This window comes from Pezoporus occidentalis, unplaced genomic scaffold (genome assembly GCF_034315485.1).
Source record: "Pezoporus occidentalis ecotype Australia unplaced genomic scaffold, CSIRO_AGI_Poc_V1 ctg93, whole genome shotgun sequence".
Lineage (NCBI taxonomy): Eukaryota > Metazoa > Chordata > Aves > Psittaciformes > Psittacidae > Pezoporus > Pezoporus occidentalis.
Genome location: NW_026916294.1, coordinates 3465290 through 3482485, shown reverse-complemented (window position 1 = coordinate 3482485; position 17196 = coordinate 3465290). Strand labels below are relative to the sequence as shown.

The 17196-nt window shown below is 40.7% G+C and overlaps 1 protein-coding gene across 2 annotated transcripts in view; it reads right to left on the bottom strand.

Moving 5' to 3' along the window:
* Positions 1-4881, bottom strand: part of CNIH3 (cornichon family AMPA receptor auxiliary protein 3) — a 44013-nt gene extending 39132 nt beyond the window's left edge. For both annotated transcript variants that reach the window (XR_009962249.1, XM_062606046.1), the window contains exon 1: positions 4638-4881. Coding sequence is in view for 1 of the 2 variants with exons in the window: in XM_062606046.1 (XP_062462030.1) it covers positions 4638-4718 (81 nt within the window). In the remaining variant the exon portion in view is untranslated. The remainder of the gene's footprint in view (positions 1-4637) is intronic.
* Positions 4882-17196: the final 12315 nt, after the last annotated feature.

The window sequence follows — 17196 nt, the reverse complement described above, 5'->3', positions numbered from 1 at the left end:
ATTAAGGACAGCACTGAACTTCAGTATCTGAAAGAAAATTCAACCTTGACCACAAGTCTGTAAGGAAATTACTTTCTTTTCAAGACAAGCTTTAAAAGAGCTTAATTGAGATGCCTGGCAGCCTTTACTGAAGAGAAGAGCAGCACAGGTTCAAGTCAGCTCATGGATATTTTTATTGGTTTCAGGTGAGACAGATAGCTATCCTCCAAACCAGAGTTACAGAAACAATATGATTTTTTTATTGGTTTCAGGAGAGACAGATAGCTATCCTCCAAACCAGAGTTACAGAAACAATGTAACACTGATACACAGAGAACATTCATAGACTTGCACCTAGTCTGTCCCCAAAGTGCTTTGCTCAACTGAATTTCCTATCAAACCAAGCTTCAAATGATTCTCTTGTATACTTTTTTTATGTACCTTTAACATTAAGGTTGTACAATCTATCAAAAAATACGCTAGGAATTTTATGACAAAGCCTAAGTGAGTCACACACTGAATACTCACTAAATTCTGCATATATACCTAATGAAAAGCTTTTGATTTTTTTACCTAAGCTACTGCAATTTGAGTAGTAATAAAACAGTCCACATCACAGAACAGTACAGTGACAAGCACCAGAAGTGGCAACATCTTATATGTACGTAGCATCTTCTGTCAAAAAGCAAAAGCATTTCAGGGATAGATGGTAAATGATATGCAGTATCTGAAATTTAGTTCTATTACCCATGCTTAGTAAATGAGAAAACAAGGCACAGGTAACTCAAACTGTGTACTAAACATAACACGCTAAGCCAAAAGCAGAAACAGCACTGAATATAGATTCCAAGGGCTTCTTTCCCTGGTGTTTGTAAAAAAAGGATGCTTTAATTTAAAATTAAAAGTCGATCTTAGCCTGTATTACTCTGTTCAGTCACTGCCTCCCACTGTTCTTAAATATACCTGTGAACTTGTAACTGTTAAGCCAGAATCATATTAAGGCAGTTTATCAGGATTAATACTATCCTCACACTTCAAAAGGAAAATAAGGGAAAAGGAAAGCATAAAACAAGAAAATAAAAAAATGTTCTGCTCCTTTATTCTTCTTATGTTTGGTTCAAATAACTGTCACCAATTTCAGTGCACGCAACTCTAGAAAGGAATGTGGTTATGCCAAATCTTGATGGGAGTTCAAACAGACTTGACATAGCCCAGTTAAGTTTTAACAGGAAAGTAATTTTTAGTTCAAGATAGTTTAGGAACAGAGTAAAACTCATGAGTAAAAAGCTTGTTCTTTTCTATAAGAGCTGAAGAGAGCAAAACAAAGTCTCTGTGATTGTTAGTAAGGCCATATACTTTGCCACTGAGTTTACAACATATATTCATAGGATCAACTAGCCTGTAGAACGGCTTTAAAATCATCAAGTTCAACCTTTACCGCAGTACTGCAAGGCCACCACTAACCCATGTCGCTGAGGGCCTCGTCTACATGGTGTTTGAACACTTCAAGGGACAGTGACTCCGCCACTGCCCTGGGCAGCCTGTTCCAATGCCTGACCACCCTTTGGGGAGAAAGTGTTTCTAATCTCCAGTCTAAACCTCCCCTGGCACACCTTGAGGCCATTTTCTCTTCTCCTGTCACTTGGGAGAAGAGACCAACCCCATCTCACTACAACCTCCTTTCAGGTAGCTGTAGAGAGCCATAAGGTCCCCCCTGAGCCTTCTTTTCTCCAGACTAAACTCCCCAGGTCCCTCAGCTTTTCCTCATTGCACTTGTGCTCCAGCACCTTCACCAGCTCCACTGCTGAATTTTGGACATGCTCCAATGTCTCACATCTGGTGCACAGCTTAAACAAGTGTTTCTAATAGTATCTAATTTGGGTTTGGTTTTTTTTTTATCATGACAAACACCACTGACAACCTGTACAAGATCACTCAGAGACAGAAAAAAAAATTATCATTACATGTTCCAAATGTCTGAAGGAGTCCCTGTACTTCAGCTACAATTCCGTTGAAGTGTTCTGACCAGCTTCATTCTGTCCGCCCCTAAAGAGCACAGCAATGTATAAAGAGCCTTTAATTTCTCAAAGGAAAGGCATCAGAAAAGCACAGTTTTCAACAATAAAAATCCTCATTTTAACTTCTTCTGTTTTGGTTTCAGTTTTTACTGAACCTATTACATCAGTATTAATGAAAATTATAATTCATCTGGCTTCCCAGCAGGAAGAAAATGAGATTTTTATTTGATCTGCTGTCCAAATAACTGCCCAAACCTCAGCCAGCTTCAGGCCAGAACAATATAAAGTCCAAATGCTACAGTTTTTTCTTGTCCTTTAAAATAAGTTATAAAATTCAATCTTAGAACCTCACAAATATTTCAAGGTTACTGGACACTCAGATCAACAATTTAGTATAGAAATGTGTTGTGCTACTTTTTTTTAATAATACTTTAAATGCATTTTAACAGGCAAATATAATTACCAAAATCCTCCACTGCCTTTATAAGAACCTATTTAAAATATATTTACTGTCCCTCACAAGTATATTACAGTGAAAAAAATCAGGTCACAGTAAACGAGTAAGAATTTTTTTTCTTGGGAAGATTTTCACAATGAGATGCTTAAGGTAAAAGAAACTCCTATGACTCAACACATAAGCTACATGTTAGACTGCATTTTAGAAGAAAGAAGGAACCACATGATAACAGCTCTTCTAGAAAAATCTTTATGTTTTGTGTATGTGGGTAACTGTATGCTTAAAAGTTTATTCTGGCAGGATATTAAATCTGTTATTCCATGACCTTCACAAACCATGTTTTTAATAGAATGATCTATTTATAAGAAAAGATACTGAAAGATATCAAAAAGTACCAATTCTTGCTCTAGTACAATAGAACAGCATTTTCAGCCATTTTCAACCTCAATCCCTCAACAGTTTTTCAACAGATGTAACAAACACGCACCATAAACATCAGCCTATTGACAAAAGGTTTCCCTTCCCAGTTGCTTCCTATGGAGCTCTACAACTAATGGATCACTCTCCATGAGCGTGCAGATTCAAAGGTGGAAATGTTTCACCAAAAGTAAATTTGCAGTAACTAAACTGATTTACACAAGAATAATTCGCCAGATCTGCTACAAGTACTGCGTGTCTTCAGACAACAAATTCAGTGTGGGAACACTGACAGCATGACAACAGACTTCAAATACATTAAAACAAAAATCCTTAAAAGTGTGTTACTAACGAAGAAAATAAGCAATCTGGTCTAGTGGAAGGTGTACCTGCCCATGGCAGAGGGGTTGGAACCAGGTGACTTTTAAGGTCCCTTCCAACCCAAAGCGTTCAATGCTTCTGTGATTACTTTTTAGCAAGAGATTCAGAGTAGAACCCTTTAAAGAAGCTGTAGATTTCTTGCTTTTGAGCACCTAAAGGTTTGGGGAGGAAGCAATAAGAAAACATGAGTAACCATTTAACTTTTGCTACTCTTTTTTTTCAGAGAACAGAAGTGCAGTAGGTGACTGCTAAGAGACCTTACAGTACTTGAGATCCCAAAGTACTTGGCATTACCACCACGCTTTTGCAGTTTCATTCATAAGAAAAAACTTGTGACTGCACTATTAAGAATTCAAAATAATTTGACTTCAAAGAATTCTCACAACAGAGTGGTATGTTTCACACTTAAGATGCTTAAATACAAACAAGCTAGCAGCTTTACTTTCGTTTCAACAAACTGTATCTCCCTTGCTTGTTAGACAAGGGAAGGGCTTTTTAATCTTACTCTGCCAGGTGTATCTGTAGAGACATTCCTGAGACTTGCTCTTTTTTCAACTTATCCTGTTCCATCCTGAATGTTTTTGGCATAAAATTATTTGTGTAGCACACACATAGTGTAAATACGTAGCCACTTAAAAGAATTTTAAGTCAAGCATAAGAACAATCCCACTTCTGTGGAAAGAAACACTTCGCAAGTTCCATGCTTATGCCTACCACGGCCACCCCGGGTACAACACGGACTAAGCACCACCACTTCCGAGTGAAGCCAATGGAGGTGGGCTCCAATACCAATTCATGCATTAGAAGAAAGAGTAAGTTTCACATTCAAATCCTACTTTTAAAAGAACTTACTAACGCAGTAACTACCGCAGGAAAAAAACACCTCACCGCTTCATCAGGCGCGGGGCGGCTTCTGCCTCACCACGCTGGACTCTCGGGCAAGAAAAGGAGGTGTTCTTACCTGGAGCATCTCCCGGTTTAGCACCTCTCACAACCGCAGGGCGCTCCCCTCACGGCTCAGGCAGCACTCGGGCTGCGAGCGCTTCCAGCATCGCGGCCGGCTGGGCTCGCACAAGCGATCACCACCGTTGTTTTAGGGTGGTCGATTTGTAAGAAGTAAGGCCCCGCACGCCGGGGTTTCACGGCGCCCTCGGTCTGTGCGGGCACCGCCGGGGTGAAAGAAGGGAAGTGCCCGCTCCCGCCGCGGGACGCCGGCCGCACACAACGGCCCTGGGGGCTTCACCTCAGCAACGCGGGAGCAGGGCTGGCCGCCCCAGCTCCTCTCCCTCATGGCACGACACCCTCCCACCGGGCTGCAGCCGGGTTTAATGGTCTCCGCGCGCGGCGGAGGGGCCGGAGGGCATAAGGAGCGCTGAGGTACTCACATGCCAGATGGCGAAGAAGATGAGTGCTGCGCAGAGGACCAGCGACAACATGTAGCAGAAAGCGGCGAAGGTGAAGGCCATGGCGGGGAGAGCCCTCCGTGTCCCCCACCGCCCAGGGAGTCCCGGGGGGGGCGACCGGGAGAACAGTGATCCCCGAAATCCCGACGGGGAGAGCGGCGAAGCGAGCGGGCGCCCTACGCGGAGGAGGGGACTGCCTCACACACTCGGACCCGGCGGCGAGCGCCGCGCCGCGCCCCCTCACAGTCGTTCCCCTCGCTCCGCCGAGCACAACCTGAACCCCTTCGCACAGGCAGCCCCTATGCTGCCCAACCCCGCTGCTCTGCTCGGCCCTGCTGTGCTCCGCTCCCCCCGCGGAGGCGCGGCGGTGGGCGGACCCCGCCGCCAGGGAGACCCCGAAGGGCGGGCCCACTCAGCGGGAAGGGGGGGGTTCGGACGGGAATCCTGTCACGGCAGCGTGAGGGGAAGGAGCGTGGGGTGCTGTGGGTTTAGGCCAAATCCGCAGAAGATAATTTCATGCTTAAACTTCAAGGGTTTGGGTTTTTTAATTATTATTATTTTTCTTTTTAGGATCAGATAAATGTTCTCCTTGCAAGAGAGAGAGTGAGTTGCTGGAGCAGGCAACAAAGGGCAACACAGCTGGTACAGCGTCTGGAGAGCAAGTGTGATGAGGAAGCGCTGAGGGATCTGGGGGGTTTAGTGGGAAGAAGAGAAGACTCAGGACCTCATCTCTCCCTACAACTACCTGAAAGGAGGTTGCAGTGAGGCAGGGGTCAGTCTCTTCTCCCAAGTAACAAAGGATGGGACAAGAGGAAATGGGCTCAAACTGCACCAGAGGAGGTGTAGACTGGAGATTAGGAAAAATGTCTTCCCCAAAGGGTGGTCAGGCGTTGGACAGGGCTGCCCAGGGCAGTGGTGGAGTCACCATCCCTAGAAGTGTTCACAAACCGTGCAGACAAGGCCCTTGGTGATATGCTTTAGTGGAGGCCATGGCAGTGCTCGGGGAACAGTCGGACTTGATGATCTTAAAGGTGTTCTACAGCCTAGCTGATTCTATGTTTTAAGCTCAAGGGTAGGGTATATGGTCTTCCTAACAGAGACTTTTTTTTGCTGTTCTTGTCTCTTTTTTTTCTCTATCAGCTTTTTATTAATCAGTTTTACTCCATTCCTCAACTATCTTGAACTAAGATTTAGCTTCCTGTTACCATTTAACTGAGCTATGTCAAGTCTGTTTGAACTCCCATTAAGATCTGACATGCCCAGCTCCACTGAGTTGTATCTGGAATGAAGCTGACTGACATTGACATTGAGAGCTGGCCAGGCAAATAAGTTGTGGTTTATTTGTCATCCTTTAAAATGTAACACACCTGTGTGCGATCCCACCACCTTGTTATTGTATTCAAATACACTGGCTTTGGGCAGTCTGAGCCCTTCCCTTTTGTAATATTTTAAAATGAAATTACCTGCTTTAAGGTTTGTTAGTTTGAGGAAAGATTTAAGAGAAGAGTTTTTCAAAGTGCTCCTTTTATAATACCTCAGTAAACCAGTTAATAAACACCAAGAACATCCCCATTATAAAACAGAAGGGGGTTCAGTAACAAAGCTATGTAGAAATTTTCCAGGGGTCACCAGTGAAAAGTCAAACTTCATGGTACAAGAGATTGTAATTCCACCAAAGCCAAGTTCAGTACAAGCTTTCCACTTAGATGTTTGCAACCTATTTGTGTTTAAAGTTATGGTGTCTTATTTTGAACATAATATGCACTTTTATCCTCAGGAAAGAGTGCTGACTGGATCAAGAGTCAAGGCCAGTCATTAATAAACAGGAAGAAACTGGTGGATGTAACCTTTTATAATTGAGCTGCTCCAGACTATACATGTGATTTGATGCTTTAATTAAGGACGAACACGGCAAATAGTAATGAACTTTGCTGTCATACAGGAATGCAGTGAAGGCATTGTAATTCTCTGACCTTTTAATTCCTTTGTATCTGAAAACCTGCAGAGCCTATGCTTCTGAAAGTAAATGGTTTATTCATAACCACACATTTTGAAAAGAGCTGCAAATTAGGTACAGAAGAAGTCTTTGGAATTCTTTTTTTATTATTCTATTTTTTGCCATGGTTACTTTATTATCTGGATATACCTGTGTTAAGATTGAAATACTGATACTTGCAAGAAAACCAAAATAAAACATTTCTTTCTGGAGCACTTGTATGTATATACACACATACATACATGCATATCTATAAAAGTAGAGATATACTGTAGGTATTATAAAAGACAAAGTGAAACCAACCATTAAACTCAGTTTAGGACTACACTCCAAGGCAACTATTCTCCTGGTTTTTACTGCCTCTTGTCTTAATTTACACTCCAGCTATGTATTTGGAGATCTTCAATGAACACACAGGCAAAAGACTTGTTTCGCATTTTGCCAGGAGACAGTTCCACAGCCAAACACTTTCAAGATCACACAGTCTTTCCTAATACTGATTTTGAAATACGTATTGTCCATTAGCCATATTTCTAGCCATTATTCATTGCTAGTGGCTGACTAATTACAACAGTTTCTGATATACAGTGACAGGAAAATCTATCAAGATGCATTTAGGACACTTCTGTCTCGCTGACTTCTTACACTATACCATGAGGATACCTTAAGTATCCTGAGACATTTAAGTGATGGAAAGATTTACCCTTCACTCAATACATCTCTGAAATTTGTCTCAGTACTGACTGAGAACTCTTAGCTCCATGTTGATACAAACTCATTGCAGCTCTCTATGGCATGAGGACCTCATAGCAGGGAGCTGCTCCTTTGTCATTCCTGACCAAAACTACTACAAATCATGGCATCTGAGGCAAAAAGTGAAATAATATGGATGTGCCTGACCCTTTTCTCCCTTTAAGTCTCTGTGAACACAGCAAAAACATCACTCTGTCTATTAGCTCTCCATCCACTTCCAAGGTGCTGGTTCAAATAAACTCATGGATGTGGTCCTAGCTGCATGAGAAATTACAGTCCAGCAGGCAGTTGTGCTCCTTTGAAATACTGCATGTTACAGAGGCCAGGATGGAGGGTGTGGGACCTGAGGATGCAGCATTATCAGCTGAAGGGAACTGGAATAGGGAAACCAGACAAATACAGAGAATAGCCACCTTTAGAAAAGAACTTTTGCTTTCATAACTGTTATTTTATTTAACATTTCTTCTCCCAAAACAAACAAAATAGCATCCACACCTTTGAGACACACTTGGGTTTCTTTTCTATTACTGGAAATAACAGGTGCAGAGGTTCTGCAGCTCTCCGGTGCTCAGCAGCTCATTTTAGCAGCCACAGCCTCAGATTTAGTACCTTTTGTATCTTTTGTTCTTCTGTCTTCAGAACTTCACAAATTCTCATGCTTCCTCCAGGTAATGTATTCCCAAGCCATTTCCAGAAGGGACTGATGCTCTCACCCTGTGGCATACACCTGTAACCCGGGACTGCAGCATCAAAAAATACTCAGAAAGCTGACACACAGAGATGAATTTCAGATCAGGTAGAAAGTCTGTAAGAAATGGAAAATAAATTCATGTTCAGATTGTAAAAAACAAACAAAAAAAAGGTTTGTATTCTCTCCTTTCATCTTTAACCAGAGGCTATTTCTTCTAAATGTATTTGCTGATGGGTCACAAAAGGTACTTCAAACTTCACAACAGTTCCTAGCAAAGTTTTTACATGAACTGGTTTTGTAGGCTGTATCCCACAATACACACAAACAGATCATGACAGTGTGTTTTAAAACTTCTGTAGAAAGAGTTTTTTACAAAAAAAAATAAGTGTCCTTACTGTATTTGAGCAGATTGAACTTCGGAATGCTACACTTCCCACTGAAGCATGGTTTCTTGTCTTCCTAAACAGAAAGTATTTATCCTTACCATGCACATTTACTGGAAAACATGATTGCAGGTTCCTGAAGGAATTAGAGAATCAAGCAGGCCTTTTTTTGCAACACAGTCTGATCCCAGTTCCATAGAGAGGCATCACAAGAGCATAGATGGTGGTGCTGCTTCTGTACAACTGCTACTGAGATGCTGATTTTCAAAGCTATCACTCTGCAAATATCATCACAGGTCAAAGCACAGACAGAGATGATTTGGGAATTTTTACTTAAGGATGGCTTTTCACTTCATAGAGTGACCTCTATGAAGAGACCGTAAAATTTCAGTCACTAGATAAATAATAACAAAGGGCTACATCTGGTGAGCAACAGACTGCTCTCCAAATGACATCCAATGTTCCTACGTACATGGTGAAAATAGATTTAGTTAGGTTTATGAGTTCAGGATGTCCTTACATTAGCAGATCTTGGAGCACTTGATTTCATATGAAATGACCTTTCGTGCTAGCTAATGAAAAAATTTGAAGGTACTGAAAGAAATTTCCTGTGGTTAATTTATAGAACAGCATCAGAGATGAGCAGAGACTGCTAACAAGTCCTTTCAACTTCCCAGTAAGTTCCCCAACTGTATAAACCTAAAGGACAAGCCTTTATAACACTATTACTCCTTGAAGTGAGAGCCTAAAATTACCATAAATCCACCAACAAGGCAGTATGCCCTCAGCCAAGGTTGTTCATAGTTTTAAGATTCACATGTTATTGTGAGCATGTATAGTTTTCAGTGCAACATATTACTGAGTGATGTTAGAGTAAAAGCCATTTTATTAATGACAGTAGTTAATTGTCATTCATTAGATTGAGTATATTTTAATAACACATCTGACTATCTCTTTTGTGAACCTTAAGTAATTTTAAATTATTAACAACTCTTATGAACAAATTGCCATCATTGGGCTTTACTGCTAATATCCCACAGAGATTTATAGAAGCATTTCATACTCTTACGCATTATTATTTCAGATTATCTACAGATTCCAAATGAAACAACTGTATTACTTCATGGTCAGTTCATTTTCAAAAGGTTACCTTTGCAGTAATAAAGGCAAGTGACATTTTGTTAAGTCTTATTTTCAGACACTGGGAATGCAATAGTTCACAAACCCACTGATAATAATCTCATTTGACTGCCAGGTGAATAAATACATCATTTCACCATCTGTTAGCAAAGATACTGTGCTCACCTTCTTTTTTAGGAACTGTTTGAATGAATTTTAACTATATTATCATGGGAAAGTTTATGTTGGAAGGGACCTCAGGTGTCTAGTCCACCCTCCTGCTCAAAGCATGGCCAGATGCAAGGTCAGATTAGTTTCTCAGGGCTTCATCTGGTCAAGTCTTGAAAATCTCCAAGGACAGAGATGGCCAAATCTCTCTTTGGGTAACCTGTTCCACTGGCAGTCTCAGGTTGTTTTCAGCAGACTTGTCAGTTCTCAGCCTGTATCATGGCCAGGGCTTACTCCTTCCCTAATACATGACTTTACATTGGTCCTTGTTGGATTTCCTAAGGTGCCTGTCAGACTATGAGCTCCATGTTTAATACTGAAATCCACTTAAAAAAGCATAGGTTACTATGCAATGTTCCTAAAATGTTCCCAATATATTAGGAAATATTCTTAATTAGAAATGTTCCTAATTAGAAATGTTCCTAAATAGCAAAATAAGACTGTTCAGAGCATGAAGTATATGCTATACTGCTTTGCTTCTCCTCTTCACTTGCCAGCCAATATCAGAATTACACTCATGCTTATAATGGCCACTGGCAAAATGGAAGCTTCAGATCTGCAACTTAGGTCACTCACCTGAACTAGATGATCTCACTCCTCCCGCTTCCTCATCTCCTCCAAATTCAGCTTTTCTCTCCTGAGAATCCATTGAGACTGCTTTCTCACCAGTGATGAACTATCTGACAGGATAAACACTCCAGAAAGGCAGGCTCTCTGCTCTTGGTTCCAAGAGAGAGTAGCAAAAGCAAGTGAAAATAGCAGTGGCAGGGGAGGGCCTGCTTTAAAGCACAACCGGTGAAACTGAATGGGGAATGAATTCACTTAATTTCAACAGATCTCTAATAACTATGTGACCTCATAGCAGCCTTAGACCTCATAGCAGCCTTCCAGTATCTGAAGGGGACCTATAGGGATGCTGGAGAGGGACTCTTCATTAGGGACTGTAGTGACAGGACAAGGGGTAACGGGTTAAAACTTAAACAGGGGAAGTTTAGATTGGATATAAGGAGGAAGTTCATTTCTGTTAGGGTGGTGAGACACTGGAATGGGTTGCCCAGGGCGGTTGTGAATGCTCCATCCCTGGCGGTGTTCAAGGCCAGGTTCGACAAAGCCAACCATGGGTGACATGGTTTAGTGTGAGGTGTCCCTGCCCATGGCAGGGGGGTTGGAACTTGATGATCTTAAGGTCCTTTCCAACCCTAACTATTCTATGAGTCTATGATTCTAATTTTTCAGAAGGATTAGAATTAGCCAACGACCATAATTATTCATGGCAACAGCAGAAGTCATGTTAATCTTACTTCCAGGTGTGAAGTCCTCCCACTGGCAAAATAACAGCTCTTAGTTGCCTTTGACATTACCTGTTTTGCTTCAAATCAGTACATGGAAACTTCACACAAGTAATTCTTGCTAACATTGCTAAGAAGGAATTTAATTTGGGTCTGTGCTGGGGGAGAGTGGGCTCCAACTCTACCAATTCTGAATAACTGAATTCCATCAAAGGAATGAAAATAAAACAAACTTTCTGAATAAGTAACCTATGAGAAAGCCTTCACCAGTCACTAAAGATCTTGCAGAGCTAGCTATGCTAATAAGACAATTTGCATAAGACATGCATTTGTCCAAACACTGAATAACATTTGTGGGCCAAATTCTTCTGATTTAATGATGTTTGATTTTTAACCTCCCTAGAGCCTGAAATATTCTGGGCATCTACAAGCCCTACTGGTTGCTCACGCACATTGCAGGCTGTGTCAGACCACACCGCATGGCTCCATCATTCTGAACAGAGAAGCCAGAACAAAGTCAAGTATGCAACACCTTTCAAAATTCTCTCATATTAAATCAAATGCTCTTCCTCTTTATACCGAGACCACTACTGAATGTTTATCCCTGCTGTCCAGCAAACAACAATCTGGAGCAGTAAACCAAGGCCTGGTGTCTTTGCTATAGTTTAGAAAAATCAGGTATTTCACCAAACCTACATCTGTGTTCTAACTGAATTAATGGTGTTAGTCATTTTTAACTTGCATGCATAAATGGTTACAATATGGTCTGCATAAATAACAGTGTTGACTAATGAAGATATAAACATTAAATTCTGGCTGTGTTTATTCAGAAAAAGCGTTTTCAGTTTTGATGCAGTTCATAAGAAGTGGGTACGTCAGCATGCACTGCAGTGACAGTACCAATGGACTGATGCCATCAGCATAGGACCCTTATATCCCTGCCTCCTCATTCTCTACCTCTGCTAAATTAGTATCAGGTTTCACCTCTGTTTAAAGGCCACAAATTGTATTATTAGCATATCAATAACAGAAATCTGTTCTGTTATCAAGTGCTGAATTGAAAGATTGTCCAAACTGATCCCCTAAGCTTCTGTGAATTTGAAACATATTCCTCTTATTATAGCAGAGAGAAAATGAAACACCGTAAATAGAGATGTTTTAAACAGAAGGAGTTAAAATAATGATTGTAGCACCTAAAATTTCTAGTCAGTTCAGTTAAGTCCTTTATAAAAACTGTTTTAGAATTGGTAACAAGAACTGAAGAATTCATATTGCAAATTGGAAAAATACCAGAAGAAAAGGTTGGAGGTGGCAATGGGGGAGTGGGAACATGTTTAGCAAAGAGTCTCATGAGAATGCTGTGATGAAAGATCATTCCTATTCTAAATATAAACCTTCAATACATTAGCCATCATATAAAATATCTCCAGTCTGAAGCAGAACCAGCAAAACAAGGTGATTCTCTGTGACATACCCATCTCTTCTGAAGGAAACAGGAAAGGTTTGAAATCCTGGTTGGAGGTACCAGTGCATTTTATACCACAAATATCCTAAACTGTGTTCTGTCTTCTTTTTCTTTCTGTTATCTTGAAACACCTAAATGAACTTGCCTAAACCACAAGAGTTTTGTACCTACATTAATCAGTAAGGATATAGGATGATTTCTTTTCTTAAACTAATTGTCACTTTTATTTCTAGGACAAAAGCGGCTGAGTAGGAACGGGTGCCAGCTCTAGTCATCCATGCTCCCCAAATGGAGCTATCTTGTGTTATTTCTTAAAGCCTTTACTTGTCACTCAGAACTCTGGAGCAGTTCAGGGGAAGATCAATGAAATGCAAGTCTCAGAGATTACTAGAGAAATGGAAGAGCTAAATGTGATCTTAACTACTCATTACCTGGGAAGAGAACAATGACTCATGTCAACTTCAGAAAGTTAAACAGCCTTTAAGAAACTATCATGACTCACACGTACTGCGTGCACACACATAAAATCTGTTTCTCAGCTCAAGGCATTTAGTCCTCCTATAGAGAAACTAAGCTCTCTTCTCCTTGAACTTGCACCAGCCTTATATTTAATGTAATTGCCTTGACATCAGCTAGCTAATTGATTTAGAGGGGTAGCTGCTACATATGAGTTACTTGCTGACTGGGTTACATGAACTATTCACCTATAAACTGATGTGAAATAGCACACAATAAGAATGAACTTTTTTCTTTTCCTCTTTTCCCTAACAAATATTGAAAGAGTTTGCTTTAGATTGCAAGTAAAGCAAGTCTCAAAATCAAACCGACTCCCGGCAGGTTTTCTTTGTGGACATGGTTATCTAAAAGAAAAGTATTTCTTCAGCAAGTAGTTAACTGAGGAGCTATTCTGGATTCTGAAGCATTCATTTTAGTGGCAGTAATTCCACATCCATTGAAACAATTAACATAAGCAAAACTATTCAGTTAGGCAAAGCTAACCAAGCTGGCAGATTCAGGCTTGAAATGGAAGCAAAGATGACAGTTTACTGCTAGTACTGGCATTTCCAATTCATGTTCATGATCTACCAGTTCCTGTTGTTACTAACATGTATATATGTATGCTACCTTCTGAGAGGTACTTTGAACATCCAGACAACTGAAAATGGGAAAGTGTTTTTGCTGATTTGAACTGGGAAGAGTTTTCCACTGTGATGATCTGAACGTGACCAGACAAAACACATGCTTTCAGTGGAGATCATACTGCAGGAAAAGGTAACACACTGGACAACCTCCTGAGTATTCTTCATATATTTGTTCTGGCCCAGATGGAGAAGCTACTTTGTGGTGATTAGGGTGTAAGCACTGCAGCATAGCTGCCCTATTTCCCACTAAGGGCACTTTAAGAACACTTTTTTGCGTTCTCCTGCCAGGAGAACACAATCTTCCTTTGAAAGTACGGTAAGCTATTTTACCTTTAATACTGAAGTGTCTCCAGCAAGAATAGTGTGAATTAGTGAACTGGAAATTCACACCCAATGCGGATTCCTATTAACCCCCTTCTGTTAAAATGCCCCTAAAGAGGGGAGGTGGCTTGGAGGTGACTAGCAGGGTAATAGATGCCCAGCAAGAAAAAAAGTATATCACAAAAGTAGCAAAAGTCACTAGGAACATTAATTAAGATGATCTATGTCCACAGATGGCATTATTGAGTTCATTTTCACTTTGAAGAGAAGGGCCTAGTGCCTCCCAAGGAAGAAGGTAGAATTACTGTAAATGAGCTTTAGCAGCTGAGTGGACAGTTTGATCAACCTACCAACTAGCTACTCATCTGAGGTACTAGGAGAGCTGAGAGCGGCATGGTGTGCCCACACTGCACTGAGCCTGACACAGCAGCCGAGAGAAGTTGTCCTCTGATGGTTGTTCACCAGACTGCCTCAAATAAGCAAATCCAATCCTTGTCAGGAAAGTGTCTGTCTTGCAAAACTTGAAAGTGTACCCAGCACAACGAGATTCCCCTGATAATCATCTCAGTGCAAGCAAAGAGGAACAAAGACATAATTACTCTTCTGCTCCAACAAATGGTATCTCCATGCTCTCATATCCAGAAACTGCACTGGGGAGCGTCTATGCTTTTACCCATTCCAAAATTATCCTCCATTGGTTATTTCATGTTTGTGTTCATTTCGTGTTTGAATTAAACCCAAACACATTACATTGTTTCCATTTTTTTTTTATTTTATCAATATTCTTTATTAACACGTGTAAGACTTTCTTAGAATTCAATAAAAATCTGCTCATCAAACACTGTTTCTCTGCGGCATCGTACTGTGTTTTCTAAGATGTAATTTAACAGTGTTCTGCAAAAGGCACAGGCAACTGCAAGTTGCTTTAAGTGGAGTGTATTTACCTACATGTTTAGCAACACATTCTTGCTTTCATTTCTTAGAAACCAGAGGGAGAGTTTTAAAATTAATTAAATTGATTTGCTGACTCGGGGGAAGCAAAAATAAAATTGTTGTCTCTGTTAGCTACAGGAGTGCATGAAAGCTGCCTGACATGGGATCATAGAATCATAGAATAGTTAGGGTTGGAAAGAACCTTAAAATCATGATGTTCCAACCCCCCTGCCATGGGCAGGGACACCTCACACTAAACCATGTCACCCAAGGCTCTGTCCAGCCTGGCCTTGAACACTGCCAGGGATGGAGCATTCACAGCTTCCCTGAGCAGCACATTCCAGTGCCTGATCATCCTAACAGTAAAGAATTTCTTCCTTATATCCAAACTTCCCCTGTTTGAGTTTTAACCCATTACCCCCTTTCCTGTCACTACAGTCCCTAATGAAGAGTCCCTTCCCAGCATCCCTATAGCTCTCCTTCAGACACTGGAAGGCTGCTATGAGGTCTCCACGCAGCCTTCTCTTCTCCAGGCTGAACAGCCCCAACTTTCTCAGCCTACCTTCATACAGGAGGTGCTCCAGTCCCCTGATCATCCTTGTGGCCTCCTCTGGACTTGTTCCAACAGTTCCATGTCCTTTCTATGTTGAGGACACCAGAACTGCACACAATACTCCAAGTGAGGTCTCACATCTTCCAGTTTTTCCACTACACAACCAGGGTCGTCCTTAAGGAGACAACTTTCAGTTTAGAAACTTGAGTCATAGAAACATTACTTTAACTGGGCTGCAAGGCAAAGATACATTCAGCCTGTTTGAATTCAGAGGCAAGTTGTGAAAGCAAACTGGAGGGAGTCTCCTGATAAACTAAGAGAAATTGTCTAACTGCATTTCAGTCCAAAGCTGCGCCAACCATGAGTTGTATAAATCCATTTTATGCAGTCTCTTTTGCTAACATCAGATGTAAATCCCAAACCCTACAATTTCGGGCCTCAAATCTGAGGCGTCTGAGTTTATTGTTATATTATATTGTGAAAGTAGATCACCACGTCATCACATTCACCCTTCTGTCTATACAACTTCTTAAATGAGGTTCTGCTTCAATATGCAAGTTTTATGGTATCTATACGCATTCTGAAAGTGCTTTTTCACAATAATAACTAATATTTTACTGTCTTTGACAATAATAAAAATGTTTATTAAATACTACAGACCATCACGAGACAGTCTGAGATATACATGATATTTCCTTACATGAAAGCCCATTTACCTAAGGAGACAGGCACATTTCCAGTGTGGTTTATAGTTTAAAAGTTGCTATAATCTCAGACTGAGAAATCCTGAAAGACAGATGAGGTTCCAGAAGACTGAGAAAGGTAAAAAAAACATCTTCAGAAAAGGGCATAGCCTGGGAATGATAAATATTGTGGCAGGGTTTTTTATTCCATTATTTTTTTGTTGATTTAAATTAAACAATGACCCAGAAAAGAGCAAGGAAAAAATAGCAAGGACCAGTGATGAATCAGGGCAAAACTGTATGAAATGAAACAAAATTCTTTCCATAGCAAAGTAGCAGGTCTTGGGAAAAGGAATGAGCACCTAAAGCCGTATATGCTAACTCTGTGATTTTGACATTGGTTTACAGTGTTGTCTAATTTTTCCCGCTCTTAATATTGCGTATAATTGTGAATAATAGTGTGAATAATTAATAATTATTCCTACCTAAATGCAGTACTTCTTGGTTTTCGTTGTTGAGTTGCATAACTTTTCATGCTGATTTCTTAACTTGCCATGATGAGTCTCAGTTTGCATCCTACCCTTTCATAGGACAGGATGCAAATATCATCACCTTTCATGAAGTGAAAGGATTCTCTGCAGTGATAACTGAATGGTATTTAATAATCCTCCCTACTGTGTTATCCGAAATATCAATGGAAGTTTTGACTAGTGCTAGACCCGAGGTAAAATCCTACTCAATCCCATGTGCAAAATCCTTCCATTTTGACAGTGAATTGTGAATAGCAAAACCAGCTGCATTTTCACAACACGATGCAGCAGTCCTCAGAAAATTAGCTGCGTATTTTCTCACAAACTGAACATGAGTCAATAGTATCGATCTAGAATGAAAACAGAAAACACTGTACTGGGATACATAAGCCAAAATGCAGCACTGAAGACGTGAAGTAATGACATTTTTGGACATTACACTTGTGAAAACTATG